Source organism: Sciurus carolinensis, chromosome 18 (genome assembly GCF_902686445.1).
Source record: "Sciurus carolinensis chromosome 18, mSciCar1.2, whole genome shotgun sequence".
NCBI classification, from domain to species: domain Eukaryota; kingdom Metazoa; phylum Chordata; class Mammalia; order Rodentia; family Sciuridae; genus Sciurus; species Sciurus carolinensis.
Window position 1 is genome coordinate 31529277 of NC_062230.1, and position 25490 is coordinate 31554766.

At 45.5% G+C, this 25490-nt stretch overlaps 1 protein-coding gene across 1 annotated transcript in view; it reads right to left on the bottom strand.

Moving 5' to 3' along the window:
• Nucleotides 1-25490, bottom strand: part of Shisa9 (shisa family member 9) — a 254583-nt gene that overhangs the window by 14163 nt on the left and 214930 nt on the right. Inside the window, exon 3 of the mRNA XM_047534244.1 lies at nt 9990-10145. Coding sequence (XP_047390200.1) covers nt 9990-10145 — 156 coding nt within the window. The remainder of the gene's footprint in view (nt 1-9989; nt 10146-25490) is intronic.

A 25490-nucleotide genomic window follows, 5' to 3' on the forward strand; every position in this document is an offset into this window, starting at 1 on the left:
TTTGGTTGGTTTTAAACAACTGTGCCAGGGGTTTGCAAGGCTGGACATGGGTGGGTCCACAACAGCAACCATGAGGGGGCAACTTGCAGGAGAAGCCCCAGGTCATGAAAAATGGACAGTGCCCACCAGTGTGGCATTTGCCATTTCCTGTCCTGGTAGAAGCAGCTGTCTTCCAAAGTGAATCACAGTCAATGATTCTTACATGTTCAGGGACCTCGTCCTCACTGCTACCCTTTCTTATCCAAACTCCCAGGTGACACCCACTCCCTACCCGCTCCTTAGCCCATGCTGTGTTCTCAAAGGGGGTCCCCAGCAATACCTGTGCCACTGAATATAAAGGTTTGCCCTAAGCGGGACGAGATCTGATGTCAGAGGGGTTTGGGAGCTGATGCCTTAAACCATTTGACAGTTTTGATCACTACAGGGTTTTGTGGAGCCACAAGATCTTAATGACAGTAATAGTGAAACACCAGGAGAAAGGTCCACGTGCTCACCACTGCCTTATTCTAGGTATCACGTCACCCGTTTTATACATTATCTCATCTTCACAACCATCTCGGAGGCAGGTGGTGTGATTATCCTGTTTTTCAGCTCATGAAACAGGGCTTTGGAGAGGTCGGACGGCTTGCTGAAGAGAAGAGGACGAGCAAGTGCTGGCGCTGGAGTGGAACTCAGATGTATCGGGGTCTCAGCCCTCGCGCTCCGCTTCTGCCTCCTTTTAAAGAAGGTGGCCGAAGGTGGGAGCAGGGCCATACAAATCCTGCAACTTTGTTATATTTCATCTGCATTCACGGCTGAAGATTAAGTGGACAACCCTAGAGAAAGACAGTGGCCCCAGGGCCCTTGCGTCTGGCCCTCTCTGCGACTCCTTTGCTCCTCCCCAGACCCTGCAAGTTAATTAAAAGTGCATTTAGCAGGGCCTGTGAAGTTGGCCTGTCTGGGTGGAGAACGTCCTTCAGACCCCTGCTTCTGATCTGTCCTGAGGTATTTTCCAAAGACATCGACAGTAGTCTGCTGCGAGGCCAGGGATGCGGGCTGCCTTCCGAGGGCTGTCACGGGATCCTAATGGCTTTGTTTTTTCACAGGGGAGAGGGAAAAAAAAGTTTATGCCTCTCAAATTAGTAGGTCTGTCATGTTCCAAATTGTCTGCATTTCTAAAAATGGACTTTGACATGTGAGCAGTCATTATCTAACGTAAGACCCAAAAATCTGTCTCTCCCAGGGTGACAACTGGGTGATCAGGGGATTCTCATTAAACACATGGCTCCAAATCTCTCCTTCTCAGTGTGGGGACAGTGACCTGCGGGTCTTCCACAACTCAGTTCTTTTTTGTGAGCCTTTGGGACCCTGGTCACATTCCCCTCTTAGAACCTTAACCCTCAGAAAGATACCTAGAGACCCCATCCAAGGGTCTTAGGTTCCAGCAAGACTTCTCTACTGCAGCAAAATGAGAGTGTGCTGGCCTGTGCTTCTGTGGCTCCCAGGTGAGGCCCCTGGGTCCCTCTGTCCCTCCTCCCCAAGGTATCCACTCATTCAATTATCCCACCTCTCCATCTTCTTCCCTCCGTCCTCGACCCATCCCAGGCTGGTCATCGCCTGCCTACCAGAGACCCCCAGTTGGTGCCCCCAAATCCAGTCTACCTTTCCTTAATCCAGTCTCCACTTACAAGTCAGAATGATCTTTGGAGGAGACAAAACGGCCATTCCTGTTCTGCCTAGAATCTTGCATTGTCTCAAATCTCCATCAGTTCAAGGTCATTAAAGAATTCTACCTCTACCTCCTTGGGTCAGGTAGTTCCTTCCCACTATTAAATCTAGCAAGGCGTAAGGAATGGAGAAGAAGAAGAAGAGTGTCTGGTCCTTCCTGAAGAGAGCTGTTCCCAGTGCCCCCATTAGAGTCAGAGAGGCCTGGGTGCGAATCCCAGGGCTCCCTCAGGCGCCCACTTGATCATGTTTAGCACCTAGTTGTTCGTTCCCCTGCATTAAAATACTCTGTATTTTGCCATTTTTGCTTCTGTAGACTTCTGAGGAAAAAAAAAATTCCACATTTCCTGGATGTCTTACCTGGGATGGTTTCTGATAGAGGACTTCTCCTTCAGGCAAGGGATGTCGGGAAGCCAGAGGTGGCACATTGTCCAACAGCCGCCCTGAGCATAGACACACCACACCCTGGCCCACGTGCACACACGCACACACAAACACTTACACACAGGAACTTAGAAGGACTTGCAGGAAGAACCACTGGAGGTGGACACACTGTGTACGGGTCACACACAGACACCTGGACTCTGTTCCTTCATGATTTAATATTAAATTCGACAACACCTGGACAAAAGAGCTAGAAAAAGCTGTACGATACCTTTGGGTGACTTAAGGGTAAGCGTCGCCACTGCCCAGTCACCATCAGAATTTCCTAAAAAAATAACAATCGAGAGATGCTGATCTGTTGGCCTTGTACCCCGTCTTCGCTGTGCCCTCACCCCAGCTGCTGTGGGCTGCCCCAGCTGTGACCACCAGGAGGGGCAGGCCTCAGGGGACCCGGGAAAGAGAGAGGGGAGCCTAGTGTGCACATGCAACTGTGTGTTACCTACAATCACCAGAACTCCCCCGAGGGGGCCCGGGTATTGTTGGGTCTCGATGGTAGAGAGAGAGTTCTCAGGCAGTAAATCTGGCTTTAAATTTCAACTTGCTATAAAAGAAAGGGAAATTTGAGTGATGTGAGGTCCCTTTGATTAATGACTGCACTCTGATGACAAGGGATAAATTTTGATCCTTTTATTGCCATTGCCTTCCTGAAAGGGGACACATGGACTCCAAATTCAAGTTCCAAACTCCTGACTGGGACAGATTCTCCTGGGTGTAACTTTAAAGGCTGGGTGGGGTAGGGCCTGCCTTACCAGAGCACCCAGCACATAGTGCTTGAAAAATATTGTCAAATGAATGAACAGATCCAATTCTCTCCAAAGGGTCATTTTTTCTAAGGTATGGAAATTTCCCTAAACACTAAAGAGATCAAGCTTGTTATCTGAGAATTCCATAATGAGCAATACAATGCCTCATGGAACAGATGTATACCTGGAAATTTTGTTATAAATCAGCTTCTTCAAATTGAATTCCCTTTCAGATGTACTGAATGAGCCCTGAGGGAATCTCATATTATGAACACAATCCCAAGGTGCCTCCTTTTATAAAATAAAAGAAGATGAGAAGGACCTCAGCAATACCCTGCCCTTTCCTTGACAGTCCCTGTAAACTGGGTTTGCTTAAAGCCATGCCAGCCCACCAGTAAAGTCCTCTGCCCATTGGCTGGAGGCCTGACCAATCAGTGAGTGCTGCTGGCTCCCCGGCCCCTTCTAAGGCATCTACCTGGAAAGATCAAGTCCTCACACTTTCTGCCCAGTTTCCAGAGACACGGCAGGCTGCCCGCCGAGAGGAGACCCACGGAACTGTATGTGATCTGAATGATTACAGAGCACGGATCCGGCCCCACTTAAACGCTTCTGGTTGGCTTCCCAGGCAGGCCAAAGGACACTCAAATTGCCACGTTCCCCCTGCAGATCTGAAGTCTACACCCTCATCACTCAGCAGAGGGGAAATTGGCATGACAGGAGAAGGGCTGTGCAGTTAAAATTAAGTGAGACCCGCCTGGGGTGACTCGGTGCTGCTTCTCCCTCGGAGCCAGGGTCATCTGGAAATAGGGATAGGTCCTCAGATCTTCCTGAGTCGGTGGACACAAAGCTGACCCATCCCTGAGTCACTAACTCCAAGGAAGTCATCCTACCCCACCGTCAGCCTCAAAGGCAGGAACCCCTCCCTTGTCAGATCTGACCCTACACCCAAGACAGGGCTGAGCTCCTACGAGGCAGTAATGAATTCTCTTTCATAAACCCATTGAAAATAGGGCAGTTGCCACTGATGTGTACTTAAGTTCCTATTCTGCACTCGGTGGCACTAACAGACATGTGTTGGGTAAAAACACCCACTGAAAGGGGGGGATATCAGATATACAAGGAAGGGGCTATGAAGGTACATTTGGTGTGATAAAAATATTCCTATCTTTATTGGGACATTACTCAAGTGAAGCATTTTTCAACAACCACACTTTTGAAAAGTTGTGATGGGTGTATTTCACCATATGCAAATTATCGCTGGACTACTGTATCCCTCAAATCTATTAGACCTCGGTTATACTCAGCATCATGGAGAACTTTTACCTTCAAAGAAAGAGGATTGATACCTTAGTACACTTCATCCAGGAAAAGGGGATGGGGTGGGGAACAGCCCCCCGGACCTTTCTTTAGCCTGGCTCTAAGCTCAGAAATTGCTCTGAAGAAGGCAGAATCATTTCACAGAAAGAACAGGATTTCTGAGTCAAGCAATCTTGATTAGGAACCCAATTACTTAACCATACAAGCCTCAGTTTCCCCAACTGCAAAACAGTAGGACTGGTGTCTCTCTGGGGGTGGGGGTGCTATTTAGAAGTTCAGTGACGTTAGCCTCCTTTCTTCCCTGGGCTTTTAAAATATGAAACAAGTAGAAATTGATTTATGGCAGAGAACCTCACACATCTCTTTGGGTTTTTCACATGTGGTTCCTACAGCGAGAATGAAGAGGGAAGTCCTATCTCATTGAAATGCTGGGGTTTTCAGAAATGCTATTGGAAAATGTAACACCATTCTGGCAACAGAGTCAATCATCTGTCAAATAGCAAAAGAGAAAATATTTTCTTAAAATTAAAATATTGAATTTAAAATGAAGACACACAGCATTTTATCAGTTATATTGGTATGCTCTGTCTCTTTCTTACATGGGATAGCCAAGGTGACCCCAAGCCATGTAAAGGGCACATGGTTGAGAAGCTTTGGTAGCCTAGGTGTTCAGCTGTCTGGAAGCTGGAGGCACAAGAGACTGATAGAAGATAGAAGTCAGTGTGCAAGTACCGAGGCACCTTCCTGTCTGCAACATCCATCAGGACTTACATCAAAGGGTGGCATTTATAGCTCTGTAAGCAGGAGACCTCCTCTCTGTACCATCTGATGACCTTTAGGGGTGCATTCACAAACACTTCTCTCTTGCTAACATGGACCTTTGAAGACACAGATGGTTCTCACACTGTAACTACCCATCACATGGGAGGCTCAGGCCAGGAACTGTGGGTGTTTAATTGAGTCTTCCAGCTACATTTTGGTTCCACCCATAAGACACACTTCTTGACTTCAACCTTGGTGGAAAATGTTTCCAAACTGTTTAAACCCACATTGCAGCCTTAGAAAGGAGGGTCTATTAACCGAAACTGAACCTTTCTTTGGTGGAAGGTTGCACTCATATATCTGGGCATCCACCTTCCATGTCCAGACAGTAGATGGGAAAGTGAAGAGTTTGCCACCCCACCCCCCACCGACTGGTTGCTGGGATGCTCAGAAAGGCCCTTTGTTGTTTGCTTTCTTGATTGTTTTATCAAATCCCAACGTGAACTAACTTCCCTATATGTCTTTCCCAAATCGATGTGAAGAATATGGACCCAACTTTCTCTCTCTCATATAAAATGAACTTTGGACAATTGTATGTTAATCAAGGTACCAGAATATACTGGAGATCAAAAGCATATGACTAGCAAACACCTCTGATTTGGAGAGTTTAACATGCTGCAGTATTCACTGTGCTCTGGGCTCAGAACTTCACCAGCACTGTATCACTGACTCATCCAAGTCATTAGCTGTATATTATGATTATCTTTGTTTGCAGATGGGGAAACTGAGACTGAGACCTGAGGAGGCTAAGTAATTTCTGCCATCATGTGGTAATGTTGGAGCTAGTCTTATACTCAGACCTGACCAATCTTGGAAGTCATACTACATTTTGTCTTCCCACAGACCATCTCAGCCTTCTGAGTTAATAGGGTGCCTTTCATGAGAGCTGATTTTATGAATAGATGTTGGGAGGGTTTACTTAGTGCCTCCTATGGTGCTTCATGCAGGGGATACCCTGACACATGGGACAGACCTGATCCATGCCTCAGTGGGGCCTATAACCAAGGGACACATTAAATGTTTGGAGAATGAAATGAAGGAATAGAATTGAATGATTGATAACTCATCCCCAACATCCTTTCTTGAAGGGTCCTATATGGAGTAGTCCCATGACATTGCCTTAGTGTGTGCCAGTCTTTTATCAATAGCTGAGCAGTGAAACCCTTGGGAACAGAGACCATTCTGTAGTCATAAACCAAACATGACCAGATGTGCATGCCCAGATCCCCAAATTATAAAGCTAAAAGAGCTACCTCTAAACATGAATGAGGGTGATTCCCACAGGCAACAAAAATAAAATAAATGAAAGAGAAAGGAAGGCAGGTGTGGGGAGAATTTGTCTCAGGAATGACCAAGGTTATCACTCTTTCTCTTTTTTCCCCAGCATTGGCAATGAATGATGGGGCCTGTTTAATGGCCTACAGGTATTTGAATAACTAGAACAAATGGAATTGTTTAATTTTATAATTGTAAAATTAGAATGGAGCTTGGGAACCATATCGTTTGAGTACCTCGTTTTTCACATAAAGTTGAGGTCCAAGCATTTCCAGGATGGACTGAACATCCTGCAGTTAAGTAAGGTTACAACCTGAGCCAAGATGGAGCCTGATTATACATCTGATGTTCTGGATATTAAAGCTTATGAGAGGCATTTGTTTTTGAACTTAGCATTTAACCCTAGAGGCTGGCTAACCCTCCCCTTTTTCACTGGATTGAATTTTTCACAAAATGAGTCTAGTTATGAGAGGTTGCAGGGCTTTCGACAGCAAGCCATTTTTAAACAACTTCTCTCCTGGGTGGTAATGATTCCACTAATGAAATGCATTTCATCATTCACACCATGATCACATTATGCCTTAATAAAGAACCCTTGAAAGAACATTTATTATGGGATTTGCAGTTCACTGATGCAGGCAGATGCTGGACTCTTAGGTAACCATTGGGTCAAGCGGTTCCTCGGTCTGTTTCAAAACTGGAGACTCAAAATACCATCTGTGACTCAGTTAAAGCCCCAATAAAGGATGAAGAAGAGGAGATCATAGCTATGTCCAGGATTTGGAAGGGTTCCTCAAAGAAGATCCTTCAGTTTTCCAGAAAATACAAGGAGTCTTCCTTACAACCAAGCTATTCTTTGTTTCTTGCCAAAAATAAGTTCATTCATTCATTCAACAAACATTTCAGGAGCCCCTGATTTGTAGAAGAGAGGGTTACACAAAGGATGTCAAATACATTTTGACACTGCAAATTTAATTCCAAATGTTCTGCAGATATCTGTTGTCTAAGGAGTCACACAAATCCTGGAGAGAATCAAGGAGCTCTTTTGGAATATTCATCTATTATTTACCCAAAAAGCAAGTGAGTGCTACAGGGGGAGGCGACTCTGAACCTAGGTTGAAGAAATGAGCTGCATAGGATAGGGTGTCTGGTTCTAAAAGAAAATGAATCTGGTTGATATTTTGTAATGCCTAAAGCAGAGTCAAATATAATGGTGAACGCCATTTATCACTGAACTGCAAGGCTCAGAAAAGGAGATAGGCCAGCAAATCCTAAACATGTTTAGGATGCCTGTTCTATGCAAGCACATAATATGGAAAACAGGGAATCTATGGTTATGGGGAACAATAAGGACTGAGTTGGGCATAGAAATAAAATAGGAACCAAGGTAACTAATGGGTAAGTTCTTAGAAGCTTCCAGATTTAGAAAGGCTTGCATCAGTCTGCATAATCTATGACCTTGATATTACTCATTTGGCTCCACCCCTCTTATAATGAGTCCATCCAGAGACCCTAGAAGCTGGGGGAAGCCTAAAGACAGATCTCTGGTGCAGACACTTACTGTTTACCTCAGCTAAACCTGGCTGAATGTGAGGCACCTAGATGCCTGTTTTGTGAATCTCGTGTCTATGGACCTTGGTTTCCACAGCACTGTAGACATATGTTAGTACCTGTGTTTGGGTTCTGGTGTTAGTTTATCATAGAATTAGGATGCTTCATACTGGAACCAAGCAAAAAGTATCTCCACAGGTAGGCTTGGCAGTGACTGAAGAAAAGAGGATAAGAAGTTGCTCAGGAAGGAATGGACTGTGGTCTACAGAGTCCTCTGCCTGCCCAAAGTTTTCCAGGAACCCAAAGTATGTGGGAATAAATAAATAGGTTTTATAAATAGCCAAAGAACCAAAGGACCTCTACTGAGCAAACGGAATCTACACCAAAGTGAATCGTTTCCTTACTCTGGGGCTTCTTACAGGTTCTATGTTTGCCAGGAGACAAGAAGAGTTTTCAGGAGATGTGAACATGGATGAGATGGAATCAGGAAATGATTCGTCCGTGGAGCTAGCAGCAGCCTACAGTGGGACTCTGGAGAAGGGAGGGGACTAATATGAGATCGGCCCATTTTACAGACTAGAAGACAGGACTGAAGAAGGGTTACATGTTGCTCCAGGTTAAGGGGTAGAGCCAGGATTTGAACCCATATCTGTCTGGCTCTTTTCAGCTCCCCAAGGAGCAAACTCGGAGGAGGAGCAGGTAAAGTGAAAATGCTGCCTTGCAACTCTCTCCTGAGACGGGGAGAAAACTGGAGCCCACAGGACACTGTGGAAAGGAAAGGAGATGCATTTCTTCCTTCCTGTATTAAGAATGCACAGGAAAGTGCCCAGCAAGCACTTGACTTTGGGTTGATTTCCCTCGATTGGAGCTGATGGCTTAAATCGAGGGCTTCACGTTAGAAACACCCGGGGCTTCTTTGCCATGCTCCATCCTTGGCCAGTTCCACTAAAATCTCTGGGGTGGATGGAGCCTGGGTGTGTGGCACCTGCCCTGCAGTGCTAGTGGTAACAGGTGTCCACGAGTGAGCACTGCTGGCTTCGGGAGACCTGAGGTAGCCACAGCCAATCAGGAATCGGGGGCCGCCAGCTCTGCTGTGCTGTTGCTTCTGTCCAGTGGAACTCTTCCTGGAGAGAACTGCCTGGAGCCCAGGTCACTGAGTTACTGTTGCCCTGAGTGGGGGTGGACTGAGAGAGCCAGGGCAGTGGGGGACGTGTTGGCCCTAGGGTGATGACCACACAGGGCCCAGTCTCAAGCTCTGTCATCCAGCACTGTCTGATTTGGGGCAATTAAATCAGCCTCTTTTGAGTTTTAGTTTCCTAATCTGACAACTGGGTTGATAACTATGCCTTCCTCTGGATCAAGGAGGCAGCGTCTAATGCAGCCCGTGCACCCGTGGTAAGAACTGCTGCCCTCCCCAGAGATTTTTACGTCCCAAAGAACAGAGGCCACCGAGGGAAGGAATGTGCATTGTTGGCCAACGTCCCAGAGGTGGATGGACTGTGCAGGAAGAGTGCCAGCCACTAGCACAGGAGGCATTGCTGGGACGGAGAGACATGCATTCTACATCTGGGCTCCCTGCACATTCCTTAGGGCAGATGGGCTGGTGAAGGGGTTGAAGTGTCAGTGGGACCACATGAGCATCCAGGTCCTTCTCCCCAGGGACAGGCCCTCAACCCACATGGATCCCTTCTCTCCCACCCTGCCCCACACAGCAAGGTCAGACTTGAGGAGCATCCCAAAGTCCCCAGAGAGGGAGACCAAGAAAACTGATGATTGATAGATAGATAGGAAGAAAGAAGGAAAGAAAGAAAGAAAGGAGGGAGGGAGGGAGGAAGGAAGGAAGGGAGAGAGAGAGAGAGAGAGAGAAAGGAAGGAAGGAAGGAAGGGAGGGAGGGAGGGAGGAAGGAAGGAAGGAAGGAAGGAAGGAGAGAAAGAAAAGAAAGAAAGAAAGAAGAAGGAAGAGAAAGACAAAGGAAAAACAAAGAGAAAAAAAGAAACAGGGAAAAAGAGAAATAAAAAGAGAGAGAAATTGAAAAAAGAGTAGAAAAATTTGCAGAGAAAGAGATGAGAAGGAGAAAGCACACCCAAGAGAGAGACAGGTTGAAAGCGAACAGACGCTGCGGGAGGCCTTACCGACTGCCTTTAAGGAGGCGTACTTGTTGAGCTCTTTGCCCGGCGGCTGCTGTTCGTAGGGGTTGGAGATCTGGCCCAGGTTGGGGTAGGAGTGTGGATGGCCCATCTGCTGGAGCAGAGGAGAGGTGGGCACTGCGTTGTTCATCTGGGTGGCGTCTGCAAGTGAAGAGACAGAGAGGTCGTCACCAACAGGACAGAGCTTCCACCGAGCCCAATATCTCTCCCTACCCTTTGGGGACATGCGTGGCAGAACACCAGAGGTGAGAGACCTGTCAGAAACAGCAACTCGTAATCTTTGGTGAGCAGTTGAGAACAGATGGGGGCCATGGCCTCAAAGGGCAGAACGTGCTCAGAACATCTCCACCTCCCCGCTAAGCTAACATTGCTAAGGTCCCATCATGGTGGAGGTTGTATTTGTTATCAAAACAATATTAGTATCAAAAGACACTCAACCTCAGTTAATAGCCAAGGAAATGCACATAGAAAGAACAATGAGAAGCTAGTCCTTTGCCAAGAGTTTGACAGACATTGAAAAGGATCACAGGACACCAGGGCTGGCAAAGGTGTCAGGAACAGAGAGGCCTCGTAAGCTGCTGATGGACGTGGGACTTGCTATATTTGCAGAAAGGAATTGAGCACAGTGTATTGAAACTTAAAGTACATGACTATGTTGGCCAGACAATACCATTTCTGGAGACTGAGTGTATAGAAATGCAGGCACCGGAATGTAAGGATATTTGTTCAGAGGTGGTTTTTGCACCATTGCATTAGTTATATGGAAAAAAAGCCACAAAAACAATTTGAATTCCTATCACAAGGGATTTCTTTTAAAAAAATCTATTGTACATTTATATTTTATACATAATACATGCAAACATGATGTAATATCACGTAGCTATTAGGAAAAAATAAATTAAAGTGAGTTAACTCATTTTTAAGTATGTCAAACTGGAGCGTTTCTTATGATTTATATTACTAAGTGGAGGAAACAAGCTTCAAAATAATGCAAATAATAGAGCATTTTTCTTAAAAGAAAATCTATGTCTATTTTTGTGCGCTGCGGTTTGCATAAAACAGAACAAAAGGTATAAAGACACACATATTGAACATTGGCTACTCAGGGGGAATGGAATTCATGGGAGAGAGGTTCCGGGAGTTTCATCCGAGGGAGTGACCTTTGAGATGTGATCTGGAGGACGATGAGAGTATCAGTGAAGATGGTGGAAGAGAGAAGGCACGGGAGGGTGTTCCCGGCAGAGGAGCGAGTGTGGGCCTTGCAGCTGCGGGCTAACCGGGATGCTCGGGGGTGGGGGGGGGGAAGAGCAGCCCCTACAGACAGCCATGCCTGGCTGGAGAACACAGTGAGATCAAAGTGGAGCGAGGCAGGGCTAGCGAGGCTGGCAGGACCCAGCAGAGCTTGTTAGGGAAACTTCTCTTCATCCTGAGAGCAATAATTTGGAAAGGCAGAGGGCAGGAGTGAAATGGGAGACAGGAAGTCCAGGTGAGATATCATGACGAAGTCAGGACAAGATTCAGGTTCTCCTGGATCTATAAAGCACCTGTGTTGATCCAGGTACTCTTAGCATTTAGTGATACTGGAAGAACCATAAAAAGGTCCCTTAATCTGGCACGTGTTCATATTTCAGCTATGGAGGGTGTTGGCTGCTAACAGCTCACAGCCACCCGTGGTACCCACAGACTTGCCCTCAGCTGACAGAGCCACCACCCTGGGCTTAATGTACTCCATGCACCTCACTCTCAGCACCTGGGTGGTTGCCAACCAACGCCTGACTGACGCTCAGGTGCAACCGCCAGCCATTTGACTGCAGGTGGGGTAACTGGAGCTATGGCTGCTCAGAGCATACTGTGGGTTGAGGCAAGTTAAAGCTGGGGTTGTCAAAGGGTCAGACAGTAAATATTACAGGCTTTCAAGCCTCATGACCTATGTCGCAACAGTTCCACTCTGCCATTGTTGTATGAAAGCAGCCCTACATGTAGGAATAGATGGACATGTTTCAATAAAACTTTATTTGCAGCATCAAATTTGGCCCAAGAGCCAGAGTTTGATCACCCCTGGTCTAGATTTTACCTGAGACCATGCTCTTTGTGTGGTTCCTTTGTCTTTCCTATTATGCTCCCCTTCAGACAACTTTGGAGGTGTGTCTATTACTGGCACAGCACTGCCTCAGAGTCACATGCATCTGATCCCCTCTCTCCGTCTCTGCTTCTGGATAATTCAGCCCATGACACGTATGGAATATGTTTGGTTTTAGAAATCAGTAAACCCAAATTGAAAGAGCTGGGGAGGTTGTATCTGATGCAAAATATAAGAATACATTTTTATCACTGTGTACACCTGGACCACAACACAAATCCAAACACCAAAAGGGAATGTCACCACACAAGTGAAGAACCCAGCCCTGGGCTGGCATCCAAAGAGGCAAGTGTATCTTCTGCCATGATGGCTTCTGACTGAGATTCAGCTGGGATAGCAGAGTCCTGGCATTAATGAAGCAATGGTAGAAAAAATATTGATAAGTGATATGGTTTAGATATGAGGTGTCCCCCAAAAGCTCATGTGTGAGACAATGCAAAAATGTCCAGAGGTAAAATGATTAGATTATGCACACTGTAAACTGATTGACGGATTCATTTGCTCAAATACATTAACCAGGTGGTAACTGCAGTCAGGTAGAGCAGGTCTAGAGGAAGCAGGTCACTGGAGGCATGCCTTTGGGGGTTATATTTTGCCCTGATAAGCAGAGCTCTCTCTGCTTCTGGCCTGTGATGAACTGAGCACTTTCCTCCACCACACTTTTCTGCCAGGATGTTCTGCCTCACCTTGGACTCAGAGGTATGGAGTTGGCCAAGCATGGACTGAATTTCTGAAAATGTGAGGCAAAATAAGCTTTTCTTCCTCTAAATTGTTCTTGTTGGGAATAGTAACAACACAAAGCTGATTAAAATAGCAACCTATGGCTTTCACTGTAGTCTGGACCCTGAGATGCCCTAATATTTTCTCTCCAAAGCCAACTTGCTGGGGTTCTGCCTGCTTCCCCTGAGAATGTCAGGTCAAACAACATTTTTTCCCCAAATGTTGGTCCAATGGTAAATAGTTTGCCCTAAATTATCATTATTTCCTGCTGTGCTTCTTATAATGTATTTTTTAAGCTACTGATAGCAACTGATTTTGTGTATTCAGAACCTATTTTGTATTTATACACCAACTCCCACCAATCATTGGTTGAGGGCAGCTTCTGAGTGACATTAAGTCCTCAGCACTTCCAATCTGCCATGCCCATGGGTCAAGTGAGCTCTGGTGGCCAAAGACATCCCTGCTCAGAGATGTAAGAGCTAGTCATTGCAAAGCAGGTGAGTATGCTCCAAAAAGGTAAGAGTCCAAATGCTAGGTAATTACAACTCTGCCCACAGAAGTGAGCAGGTAACCCAATCATAGTACTTCCTTCTCCTCAAGTGATTGGAGCAGCAGGGAGCACATGACCAAGACTGGGCCAATGAGATGTCTTCTATGATTCTGTCTGGTTGGAGCCATTGGAGTCAAGGAACTAGGAGGCCATGAAGTCAAGTGACCTTGAACTTATCACTTGGAGAAACTTTCTTCATTGTGAAAGAATAAGTATCACACCCACTTAAGAGAAGTTGAAGGGATAGAGAAGTCCCCTTCTAAATAACTAGTCTGCTTTGGGTTCCTGTCACTTGCAACACAGAATTCTGAATACACAATGGTGTTGGAATTCCTCCTGGGAAGCTGGAACAGACTGGAATCAGCTGCCCCAGGAGCTACAATGAAGATGGCAAAGCTATTGCCCCTGGTTTTCCACAGAGCTGCAGTAGACACTTTCCAGCTGGGGAGGGTGGACCGGGGAGGATGGGGGAAGGTTAATTGATAGGTACAGAGTTCCAGGCAGATGTAAGTTCTGATGTTATCCCGCACAACAGAACTCAGGAGTCAACCATAATGTTCTATTTCAGAAGAGCCAGAGGAGAGGATTTTGCATGTTCTCACCACATTCGTGTTTGAGGCCATGAATAGGCTGATTACCCTGATTTGACCATTACACATGTGTACATGTATCGCAACCCCATATTGTACCACACAGATACACACAATTATTAGGTGTCAATTAAAAATAAAATACAACTTTAAAAATGTTAGTGGTTCATAGTGAATGTCTAAAAATATTGGTAAACTGATTAACTCATGGCTCAATGGAAGGTCTTTTTTTTTTTTTTTTTTTTTTTTCATAGAAACAGATCTCAAACACTAGTCCATCCAGTTAGAATGGACTCCCTCAAGACCTGTCCTCCAGGTAAGCCCAGTTGTCCATCCCTTTGTCCCTCAGTCCCAGACCTCCACCACTTTGCACAGATTCTGTTTCTGGGCCTGCCAGGGGAGCCGCTAACCACTTCATTAGAAGAAAAAAGTCTGAAGAGATGTTCCTTCCAGGACGTCTTGGGACAGTTTTTATATTATTAAACAGAATACTTAATATTCCATTATAGAATATTTGCTTTTAGATTATTTCTGCCAAGTCCTGCACTACCTCAAGGGCAGTGAGTAGTTATTTAATATAAGTATGTATGACTGAGAGGACCCACCAAAGCGATCCCTCTCCAAAGAAACGAGCTGCCCCAAAGTCCTGTTTCCACTTTCACATTCAGAACTGCAGGAAGCAAATTTCTGGCAGTTTTAGATAGCCATTCCATGCTAGCTTCCAGGCATTGCATATGCAGAAATATTAAAATCCAGTCTCAGGGAAGCCATCAAGAATTATTAAACAGACATTTGTGGCTGGGTTTTGAAATGCTATTTTCATTTTCCTGGACAAGAAGATGGGCCAGACCTGGCAGTCCAGTTGCTCTGTTGAGCTCTCCCCAAATCTACCCAGCAAAGAAAGAGAAACCAAAGTGCAGATGGGAAGCGAGCACAGGTTGGCATCCAGGGAAAGCAGAACAATAGTGTGAGTGAGTGGCAGAGCCAGTAGGATTCAGGTTAGAGTCTGCAAACACTGCTCCTGCCAAGGTGAGAAAAGAGATCTGAAGAGGTGCGCACGCGTGTGTCTAGGTACAGATATGCATGCATGTACATTTATACGTTTATATGTGTACATAGATCTGTATATAACTCCTTTTGTAGTCAGGATCACAGAGGAATCAGTAGGACCAATAAGGTCTTGCTTTTGGCAGAATGATTCCCCTGCTAGATATGCCACAGCTCCAGAGATATCTCACCCACCTCTGCAGAAGCCACTCCTTACCCAATCCACAAGAAAACTTTCCTTACTTCATTATGATTTGGCAACTCATTAGGACCCTTAGGAAGAACCAGGGAGCACTTGCTATCCTGAAATGCGACATTCCATCAAGACCTTCCAAACAGGGAGTTGACAGCACCCCAGTGCTCTCTCTCCTGAGACAGGAGAGGGGCTTTGTGCATTTGACAGTCACTTTCAAACAAAGTTAAGATGCAATTAACTCTCATTGGGAGCATCTGGCAGCCTTACTCCAAGGTACCTGCTGTGTGAGAACTGTTACCATGTGGTATGTCTCAGTCACTGGACGGAAATAAAACATGCAATTCAGATAGGTCAGTTAGGACAAAAACAGACAGACACACAAAAAATGCCCCCCAAAAAGACTTCAGTTACGAACACTAAGAGGATGCTCTGTGTTTATCAGTGAAGAAAAGACAAATCACTATCAGAAACCAGATCCATTTGGCTTGTCTTAAAAGACAACACAACTTCTTCAAAGCATATCACAAAGAGGAGTCACAAAGAAGGAAAGACACTGGAGAGTCCACGAGTGGCTTGAGGAAATATCTTGTGCCAGGCACTTGGTCCATAACTTCCAGGGGACGTTCTCCTTAGTCCTCATATCAAACCTCTGAGAGTGATGCTGACACAGGTTTTATGTGCACTCTTTATTGTAGAAGAGTTTAGATTTATAGAAATAGTACAAAGACAATCCAGGGTGATCCCACGTGTCTTGGACCTGGTTTCCCTCTTATTAACATATTCTCATGGCTCAGGTGTTACCATGAATGACCCAGTGTGGATATATGAGTATTAACCAAAGCCCATGCCTCTTTTGGGTTGTCCTAGCCTTTACCAAATGTCCTTTTCCTGTTCCAAATCTCATCACGTTAAACTCAGTCATGCTTCCTTAGGTTCTTCCCACTGTGACAGTTTCTCAGACTTGCCCTGTTGGTTTGGGATGGCTTTGATAGCTTTGAGGAGCACTGCTCAGGTATCTTGTAGGGTGTCCCTCGAGTGGAATTTGCCTCGTGTTTTTCTCATGACTATTTTGGGGTTATGACCTGTAAGAGGAAAGCCCTGGAGGTGAAGTGGGTCCCCACCAGAGCCTGCCGAGGATGCCTGGGGTGAAAGCTTACCTCTGCTGTGTCAGCCTTTATCACCCAGCCGGGTGACATCTGTCAAGGTTCCCACTGTAAAATTGTCCTCTTTCCATTCTCTGCTCTTTGGAAGGAAGTCACTGTGTGCCATCACACCTAAGGAACAGGGTCACACTCTGCCTCCTTGAGTGTGTCTCTGTGAACTCTTTGGAATGCTTCATGAGCAATTTGTCTCCTCTTCTTATACTCTGCATTATAATCTAACACTACTTTGCTTTGCTTGTTGCTCAAACTGCTTTGGGTTTGGCCACTGGAAACCATTTTGATCGCTTTGGCATGCCTTCCCTTTTATTTATGTGCTTATTAAGCATGTCCTTATTTATGGTTACACAACATTCTCCAGGCTCATCTTGTGTATATCTTGTTCTAGTGCAAGGATCATCCATTTCTTCAAGGAGCCTGGTTCTTTCATTGAGAAGAGTATTCAGATCCAAGCTCTGGGTATGAGGGGTGCTTCTGCTCTCTCTCAGCTGATGCAATAAGGAAATCTGTGTGCGCATCGAACACATGTATGCACACCTGTCTATAAATATCTACATACATGAGCATCTGTGCCTCTAGTATCCTAATCACAAACTTATCCTGATGTCTCCAACTCTGATTCATTATCAAATGCACTGTTGTAGCCTCCTGTCTGTAACCTATCTGTAACCCCCCACCTCAACAACCATGAACCTGACTCTCTCCATCCCCACCCCCTGCTTTGGTTAACTGTTAGATTCTAGTATATACAGCAACATGAGAATTGTTAGTCTGTGTCTCTATGGAAAGCTACTTTATCAACTAGAATACAGAACTCAGCAATGATATATTTTTATTATTATTAGTGCATGTTTCTTTTTGTCTTCCCAAGTATATGAGCTTTGCCCTGGATGGTCCACAGCTTCCATGTGCCTGGATACAGCTGGGGATTTAGAATCAATTACAGAAGAATTAAGAAGAAAAATGGCAATGATGCTGAGGATTAAAAAGGTAAAAACCCTTGTCTCTGCAATGAGTGTCTACTGAGGGCTTACGAGGTACCAGACACTCTGCCAGCTACTAACTCATCTAATCATTCCAAAATCCCAATGAGATATTAATGTCAACCCCACTTTGTAGAGAGAAAGGCCCACAGAGGTTTTCCCCAAAGTCAAATCGATTGAAAGTCGCAGGGCCTCTCTTTGAACCTGGCCAGCTGACTCTAGAATCCAGGGTCTTGGGTATTTCCATGTTGCCTCTGGAGGAGTTAATACTCAAATTTATGAAAGCCATAGAATGATTTTGCAGCCAGACAATAATGAAATTTTAAGTCCTGCCGTTGACTTGGGTGTTTTGTCCTAACTGCTGCTTTAGCAGGTGAAGGGCAAGACCTGGTTGGTAAGAGGAAAGATGTTCCAAGCCTGACCCCTCTGGTTCTGGGGGTTCTGAGGAGGAACAGAAGGAGCCATCAGGAAGACTAAAATCACGTCATCCTACTCCCTCCCTTTGGGCTTCAGGGCCAGGGTGGATGGAGGTATGCTGGAGGAGCTGAGGGAAATGCCAGGGGCAGGAATCCCTGACCTGCTCTAGCCTGGGACTCCAAGCTCTGCACTCTCATGCGGCAGCTGGACCAGTTAAGAAGCAGTGGTATGATCGGCCACAGGACTGCCCAGCTGGCTCTCCACAGCGACTCTTAGGTTCCAGCCAGCCTGAGAGCTGGGGTCTTAGTGGGACCCACACACTAGTGTGGAATTAATTTCTTTTCAGTTCATTCTACTCTCCTTTTTCTTCTGAGCAGATGGATACCAGAGGCCAACTCAGACTGAACTTATATACTCAGAAAGGTCAAATAAAAAAATCACATTACCCATGTAAAAACATTTTTCCCATTTCTCAAAATATTACAAGACTTTTTTTTATAGATAAGGAAACCAAAGCTCAGAGAGGTTGAATAACTTGCCCAAAGTCATACAGTTTGTGATTATCATATCAGGATTTGATCTCAGGTGTGTATGAAAGCAAAACGGGTGTTTCCTCCACTAAGCCAGGCTGCCTCTCTCACGAATCAGGAAGAGACTGGAAGCTCAGCATTGAGCTGCCTTTATAGAGAGAGATGCTTCTGCCCTGAGCATCCTTCTTCCTAGAGTTCCCTAGCCAGGCAAGAAGATCCCTGGCCATTTCAACACCTTTTTGTTTCTTCTTATCCACAGAGGAGGACTACTATTATATACAGAGGATAAGCCTGTATCCCCCAATCCTGGGGACACCCTGCTTCCTCGTGGAATCCACCCGTGCCCCTGTTTCTTGAACTCGGTTCATCCATCCACCTCTCTTCACATATTTTAGTGTCTATGATGTTCCAGGAATCATGCCGGATGGACAAATCCAGCTCTTACCAACTCCAGAAGCTCAAAACATTTTCGCAAAGCTCTCCACACCTGAGAGGGACCACGTTTTTGCCTGGGCCACGAAGCCATGGTGGTCCTGCCATGGTCCTTCCTAGCCCCCACATGAAGCAGCCTTGGTATTCTCTCACCGCATGCACCAGCATCTGAGGTGACGCATCGAAATGAGATTGGGGTTCTCAGCAGGTCCATGCGGGTTCAATCTCCAGCTCTCCCATTTACCAACGGCATCTCTGCTTGTGCTGCAAAGCCTTATGAGCCCCTGTCTCACAGGTACAAGACCAGAACATCCTCCTCATGAGGTTACCGTGGGGTTTAGAGACATTATGGAGACCACGGTTAGCATCACATCCAGAACATTGTAAGCACCCAATATGTGGTTGCTTAAGCTTAATTGCTTCCAATTGTCCAGGAAATCAAAACTCCACAATGATGGTGCTCTGAGAAGAACAGGGTGTTTGGTTTCCGTACGGCCCCCTCTGGGCTCAGAATTCTTGGCTGTATTCCAGCTTAGTCAGTTGCATCAAAACTGGACCAACAAGATGGAATGGGCAGGAGAGGTCCCTGCAGGGGCCAATCGCAAAGAATAAAGAAGAGGACAGACATTCAGAAACCAGAATAGGACTGTGTCTTTTTGCTCTATTTTTCCTTTCTAGCCTTTCTGAGTCTTTATGCCCAGCATCCTTTTGAGAGGAAAACCTGAAAATTATACTTAAAAATGCCATAGAGATTTGTCTGTGGTCACAAGGAAGGGAAGGAAAAAAATCTAAACCAACTTAAAATAACCCTGAATTTCTCAAAAGAGAACATAGCAGGCTAGGTGCCCACCAGAAAATGTTCCTGCAAAAGACAATTAAACCCACCTATTGAATCTTGATGACAGACAGACTGGTAAGAATTTACAATGGAAGAAAAATACACACACACACACACACACACACACACACACACACACAGAATTTAAAAACCTTTGGCAAACCAACCACTTGTCTTACCCAAGGGCTCCTATCTTTCTTGCACACAAACATTTATTTTTATTTTGACCATTTAAGATAGGAATATTTTAAACCTAGAGTTGTTAAATGTTTATTTAATGCTGACTCTAGGCCACTTTTTATGTAGGCTCTAGGGAACAGAGATTCATTTCAAAGAATCTGCTTCAAGTGGAAAACAGTCCAGAGCAGGAGGAGGAAGATCAGCACCCCGACAGGACAGAGAGGGGACAAGTCGTAATCAGCACCCGTAGTGCTGTGACACAGCCAAACCAGGCCTCCTGTGCGAGCAGAGAGAGGACCACCCACCCCAGTATCAGAAGACAGGAGGCCTTCTCCATCTACACTCTGAAGAAGAGAGTGTAGCACGGGCAGCAGAAGGACGAGGAGGAGCCCAAGTCTGGTTTGAAGCAACATGGTGTACGTGTCGTCACTTCTGAACCCGAATATCTCCATGGTACTGGAATACCATAGTCCTGTGTCGCTGGAAAGTGGTGTGTCCCCCCCGAAACTCATGTTGAAGTTCGGTCCCAGATGTGAAGGTGCTGAGAGGCAGTGGGAAATCTAGGAGGTCATCAGTCATTAAAAGATAGATGCATTCTCGAGGGGCTGGGGTCATTACCCCAAGATGGTGTCATTCGGCAGGCCAGCCCCTTCTGTTTCACGTCTTCTGTGGGAACCCACTTGCCCTCCGCTTTCCTGCCTGGCAGCATGATGGCCTTGCCAGACGTGGCTGCTCAGTCTAGGATTTCATCCTCCAGAACCAACTTCTTTCCTCTATTAATTTCCCAATCTCAAGTACTTTAACATAGCAAAAGAAAATGAACAAAGACAGGTACATTACCTTGCCATTAATGGCTCAGAGTGATGTCCTAAATACCAAAGGCTGCTCAATGCCCACAGCAGCCATTTCAGCCACCAACTGGTGCTATCAGTGGACACCTGCCCTTGGCTCCAGAGCCCCAGAGTGCTGCGGTGTAGCCTCCACTACGCCTTCTCCTCTGCTCACCTGCACCCTCCCCTCTTAACTCCTTATTCTGGAGTCTCACCTCTGTCCCTGTGAGTCTGTCTCATCAGCCATGTGGTAAGCAGCAGCCAGCCTGCCTGGCTTTCTTTGTTTCAAGTCCCAGTGTGTTACGGGATTCAAAAGTAGATACCCAAACTTGTTTGAATAAACAGTGACATAATGATTAACCATATGTAGAAATTTTCTTCTGCAAAATGCTCTCCTCTATTTATTTTTTTTAACTAATGTTGAATCATCATTCAGGTCTCAGCTTAATCATCATGTCCTCCCCAGACGCCAGCCTATCACTAAGCACGGTTGTGAGCTGCTGAGCATTTCAACCATCAGGGGACCACGTGGATGACAGTGGCCCATAAGATTACATTGCCTGGGAATGCCATAGTCATCCTCGCTTGTGTAAGTGCACTCTATGATGTTTGCACAAAGACAAAATCACCCAACGATGCATTTTCTCAGAACACACCAGCTTATTAAGCCATGCATGACTATAGTCCTGTAACTCCCTTTGACCTATTACCAGAGCTTATGAGCCAAGTACCACTAACTAGGTGGCTTTCATAACAGAAATGCATTGTCTCACAGTTCTAGAGGCTGGAAGCCCAAGCTCAGGGTGTGTGTGAGCAGCTTGTTCCTTCTAAGGGTGGTGGGGGAAATCTGTTTGTGACCCTTTCCTAGTTTCTGGTGGTGAGCTGGCATTTTTGGCATTCCTTGGCTTAGAGATCATTGCTTTCATCTTCACATGACAACTGTCCTGTGAATGTCCCAACCAAATCGTCGTTTTAATAAAGACACCAGTCTTCCTGGATGAGGGGCCAACCTACTCCAATAAAGAACTCACCTCAGCTTCTTATACCTACAATGACGCTACTCCCATATAAGGTCCCATTTGGAGGTCCTGGGGGCTAGGTCTTCAAACTTCTGAATTTGAGGGACCCTGTTCAAACTGGAGCTTCTCTTTCTTGCCCACACGAATGTTTTACCCTGCCTCCTTGAGATCAGGGATTGTGTTCTTTTCCCTCCTCACTCTGCTGTGAGCACCCAGCCTAGCACCTTGCGTGGAACTAAATTCTATCACAGGAAGAGAAAAGAGAACATTTTTTCAGTCACCTGCTATGTTACAGGCAGCATGTGAAGTGCTTTACCTAAAAGCCAGATATTTCTCAAAGAAAAAAAAGGCATGGAATTGCTTAGCAATATGTTGGCTTAGCAGTATGTCCATTTTGGTTGCTCTGAAATTTGTTAGTTTTTTTCCTTTTTGGAGTACGTGTGCAGTGGATAAATGTTGTGTTTATGGATCATTTGATGCCTGGGACAGCAAATGACAAGAACACAAAAACAAGGCAATAAAACAAATGAGAAAACTGGGCTTAGCTTACCCAAATACAAGGATACCACAGTGATTAGGAAATGACCCAGCATATTTCCCCATGGAAGGAGAAGGAAAGAGGATCTACAGCAAGTCTCTAGGAACAATAAAGACAGGTGCAGAAGGAAGAGGAAGGGGAAGGTTCTTCTCACTAAGCATTTGTGAATCACGGTGGAAAGATGGTTTTATACAATAGACGAGGAGTTTGGATGCATGACCTCAGGCAGGTGCCTTTGCCTCTGTGTCTCTTCCCTCATCTATAATTATGATAAGAAGAGCAATACTTATTTCATAGAGAGGGCCTATTCTCAAAATATGTGGAAAAAATGAACCCAGAAAGTAAAAAACATAAAAATACTAAGGCAACTGAGGTAAGAAAAATTGTCCAACTTTGGGATATCCCAGATATAATCATTTCTTTATATGCTTCCTCCAAGTTTGATAGATGCTCCAGTATTCCAAAGCTTCCTGTCACCCCACCTCTGGAGGTGTCTCTTGCCTTCCCCATATCAGCCCCTAACTCCTGATGGCAGGTATGCACCAGAATTACTCAGGGTTAGGTGGGACCAAGCTTTCGTTGAATTTCTAGCCAAAGTTCTTTCTGATTCTTTGCTTATCCCCTTAGAAGAATTCTGAGTGAACACATGTCTCTTCTCTCACCCTTCTGCCCCTGCTCCAACATATACATATCTCAGGAGGATTTTAAATGTGTGTCCTTTTGATTCTTTAATATTTCCAAGATTCATTTCTCCCTCTGCATCTCCATCAACCCTTCTCTAGACTAAACCACCATTAAGTCCTACCTGGCCCTCAGGAGATGCTGGTCTTCTTCCCACCCACATCCAGGCCATTAACAACTTCATAGGATCCATGTGAGTGATCAGTTTATCTTAGAAGTTGGAAAGAAGGCAAACTCCCTGAATATACCTTTTCATGGGGCTCAAGTGTTAAAAGTATGAAAATCTTTTAAAAAGAGTCTATGTTCATTGAACCAATATGTCAGTCATTGTAAATGTCTAGCCCATCAGTTCTGTGGAACTGTCAATCAGAAGTTACGAGGCAATATAAGTTGAGAAACCAAGATAACCAGAGCCCACTTGCCTCCAAGTCTCGGGAGAGCTTCCTACGTACCTGGTGTCTCTCTCATGTTACAGAGCCCTCAATGTCCTGGTCAAGATCAACTCAACTAAACAGACCCAAAAAACAAAATATCCAAGTCTTGTCCCACTAACACAATCCTATGCTCAACACAGTACTTGAACATTCATGGTCTTCTGCCAAGGAGAAGCGTTGGAAGGAGTTTGGAGCATCAAGAGAACTCTGATTTGCTACCATCCGATGGCCTGATCTCATCATTTAGTCTTCCAGTTGGGACATGGTTTTTGGATTTCTACATTGAACCTCAAAATTATTAATACATAGAACAGATAGAAGAGAATTATTATGGGTTAGTATGAGGTGTACCCAAAAACACTCTTGTGTGAAACAAGGCAAGAACGTTTCGAGGTGAAATGATTGGGTTATGAGAGTCTTGACCTAATCAGTGCATTAAGCCTCTCCTGGGGATTAACTGGGAAGTAACTAAAGGCAGATAGGGTGAGGTGGAGGAGGTGGTCATTGGGGGGCATGCCTTTGGGTGTATATTTTGCTCTTGGTGAGCAGAGCTCTCCCTCTCTCTGCTATCCTGGGCTGCTTTCCTCTACTACATTCTTCTGCCATGATATTCTGCCTCACCTTTGACCCCAAAGAATGGAGTTAGCCATCTATGGACTAAGGTATTTGAAACTGTGAGCCCCCCCAAATAAACTTTTCCTCCTCTGATTGTTCTTTTTGGGTCTTTTGGTCACAGCAGCAAACAAGCTGACGAAAACGGAATATTCCATTTTTCCAGCCCTGCCCTCATTCCCAGAGGATCGGCACTGGGGCCAAGGCCAGGAGGCATGCTTATTTAGTAGGATTTTCCCCTGGAATACTAGAGAAGGGAGGGCCAAGGGAAGTGGGTGTGCTTGGGTGGGAGAGTACCTCTGCCTTCAAAAGCTTGTATGACTTTGTGAAAATTTCCTGACATTTCTAATTCTGTTCCTCAGCTATACCACAGCGATAACCCTGGTACCTCTCTCTAACGGTGTTGTGAGAGTGCAGCGAAGCATGTAAAGATGTTTATGCCTAGCACATAGCACTCAATAAATATCAGGGAGATGTTGTGATTGTTATGGAGCTGTCTGGCCTCTCAAAGCCTCAGATGTCACCACTGAAATAGAAAGCTTGCTTTGATTCTGAGACCACCTTACATTGAATATCAGGCCCTTCTAGAATTATAGATATTATTACTGAATAGGGCAAGACAAAGAAACCAACTGGCTTCTGAGAAACTGAACCTGGAAACAGACCAAGCCTGTTAACATCTGTCTGGACACCTGCCTGTCATCTCCTGCTCTCTGGGCAATGTGGTCCTGCCCAATCGTGGTTTCTCCCTAAAGCCTCCCATGCCTGTGCTGGGGGCTGGCTTCTCTGTTCCACATTCCTGGCCCCCAGGACCAGCAGAGGCATGGGGTGGGACACGGTCTGTGTTGCTGGGGACAGGGAGGGCTCCCCCAGCCTCTCAGCGGAGCTGGATGGCTCTCCAAATAGCCAAGTGGTTAATGCTGAGGGGCAAACATGAGGCTCATCTGTAATCCTAGGCAGATGCCAGCTTCACCTGCTGTGTCAGGAGCTGCGAGTGTGATCTGAGGAAGAGACGAATAGAATGTGAGGCCCAAGGAAGAGGTGGAAACTTCTTCGGGAGATAGTGGAAATGTGATCCTTATGGACTCTCCAGGTCCATTCAAAAGTTTTACAGATTTTTTAATTTAAAAACCCAGAAATGAAATCAAACAAAACCAAGACCCAGAGAGGGACAGGTTTGCTCATGATCACTGCACAAATGTGCCAAGGTGAGAGCCAGCTCTCCAGAATCCTAGACCGTCCCTCTCTCTGCGCACAGACCTGGCCCATCCTGCTCCTAACCCATGGGTGGAGGTGAAGCTCTGACCAGCCGGAAAAGGATAAAATAGCCTCTCCCTCTGCTCTGTGATGGTGTTCGTTCTACAAGTTCAAACATCCCTTCCTCTCTTTTCTGTAAAGAACCTCAGAATAAACCTTATTATTTGCTCAGGCATTCACTGACTCATTCGTTCATTAATTTCTTTCTTTCTTTCTTTTTTTTTAATGCCTCTATGTGCACAGCATCACCTCAGGCCCGGGGAATGTACTGATGAAGGAATGAACCTAGGCATTACCTCCTGGGGCTTATAGTCTAGTGGCAAGACAGAAAT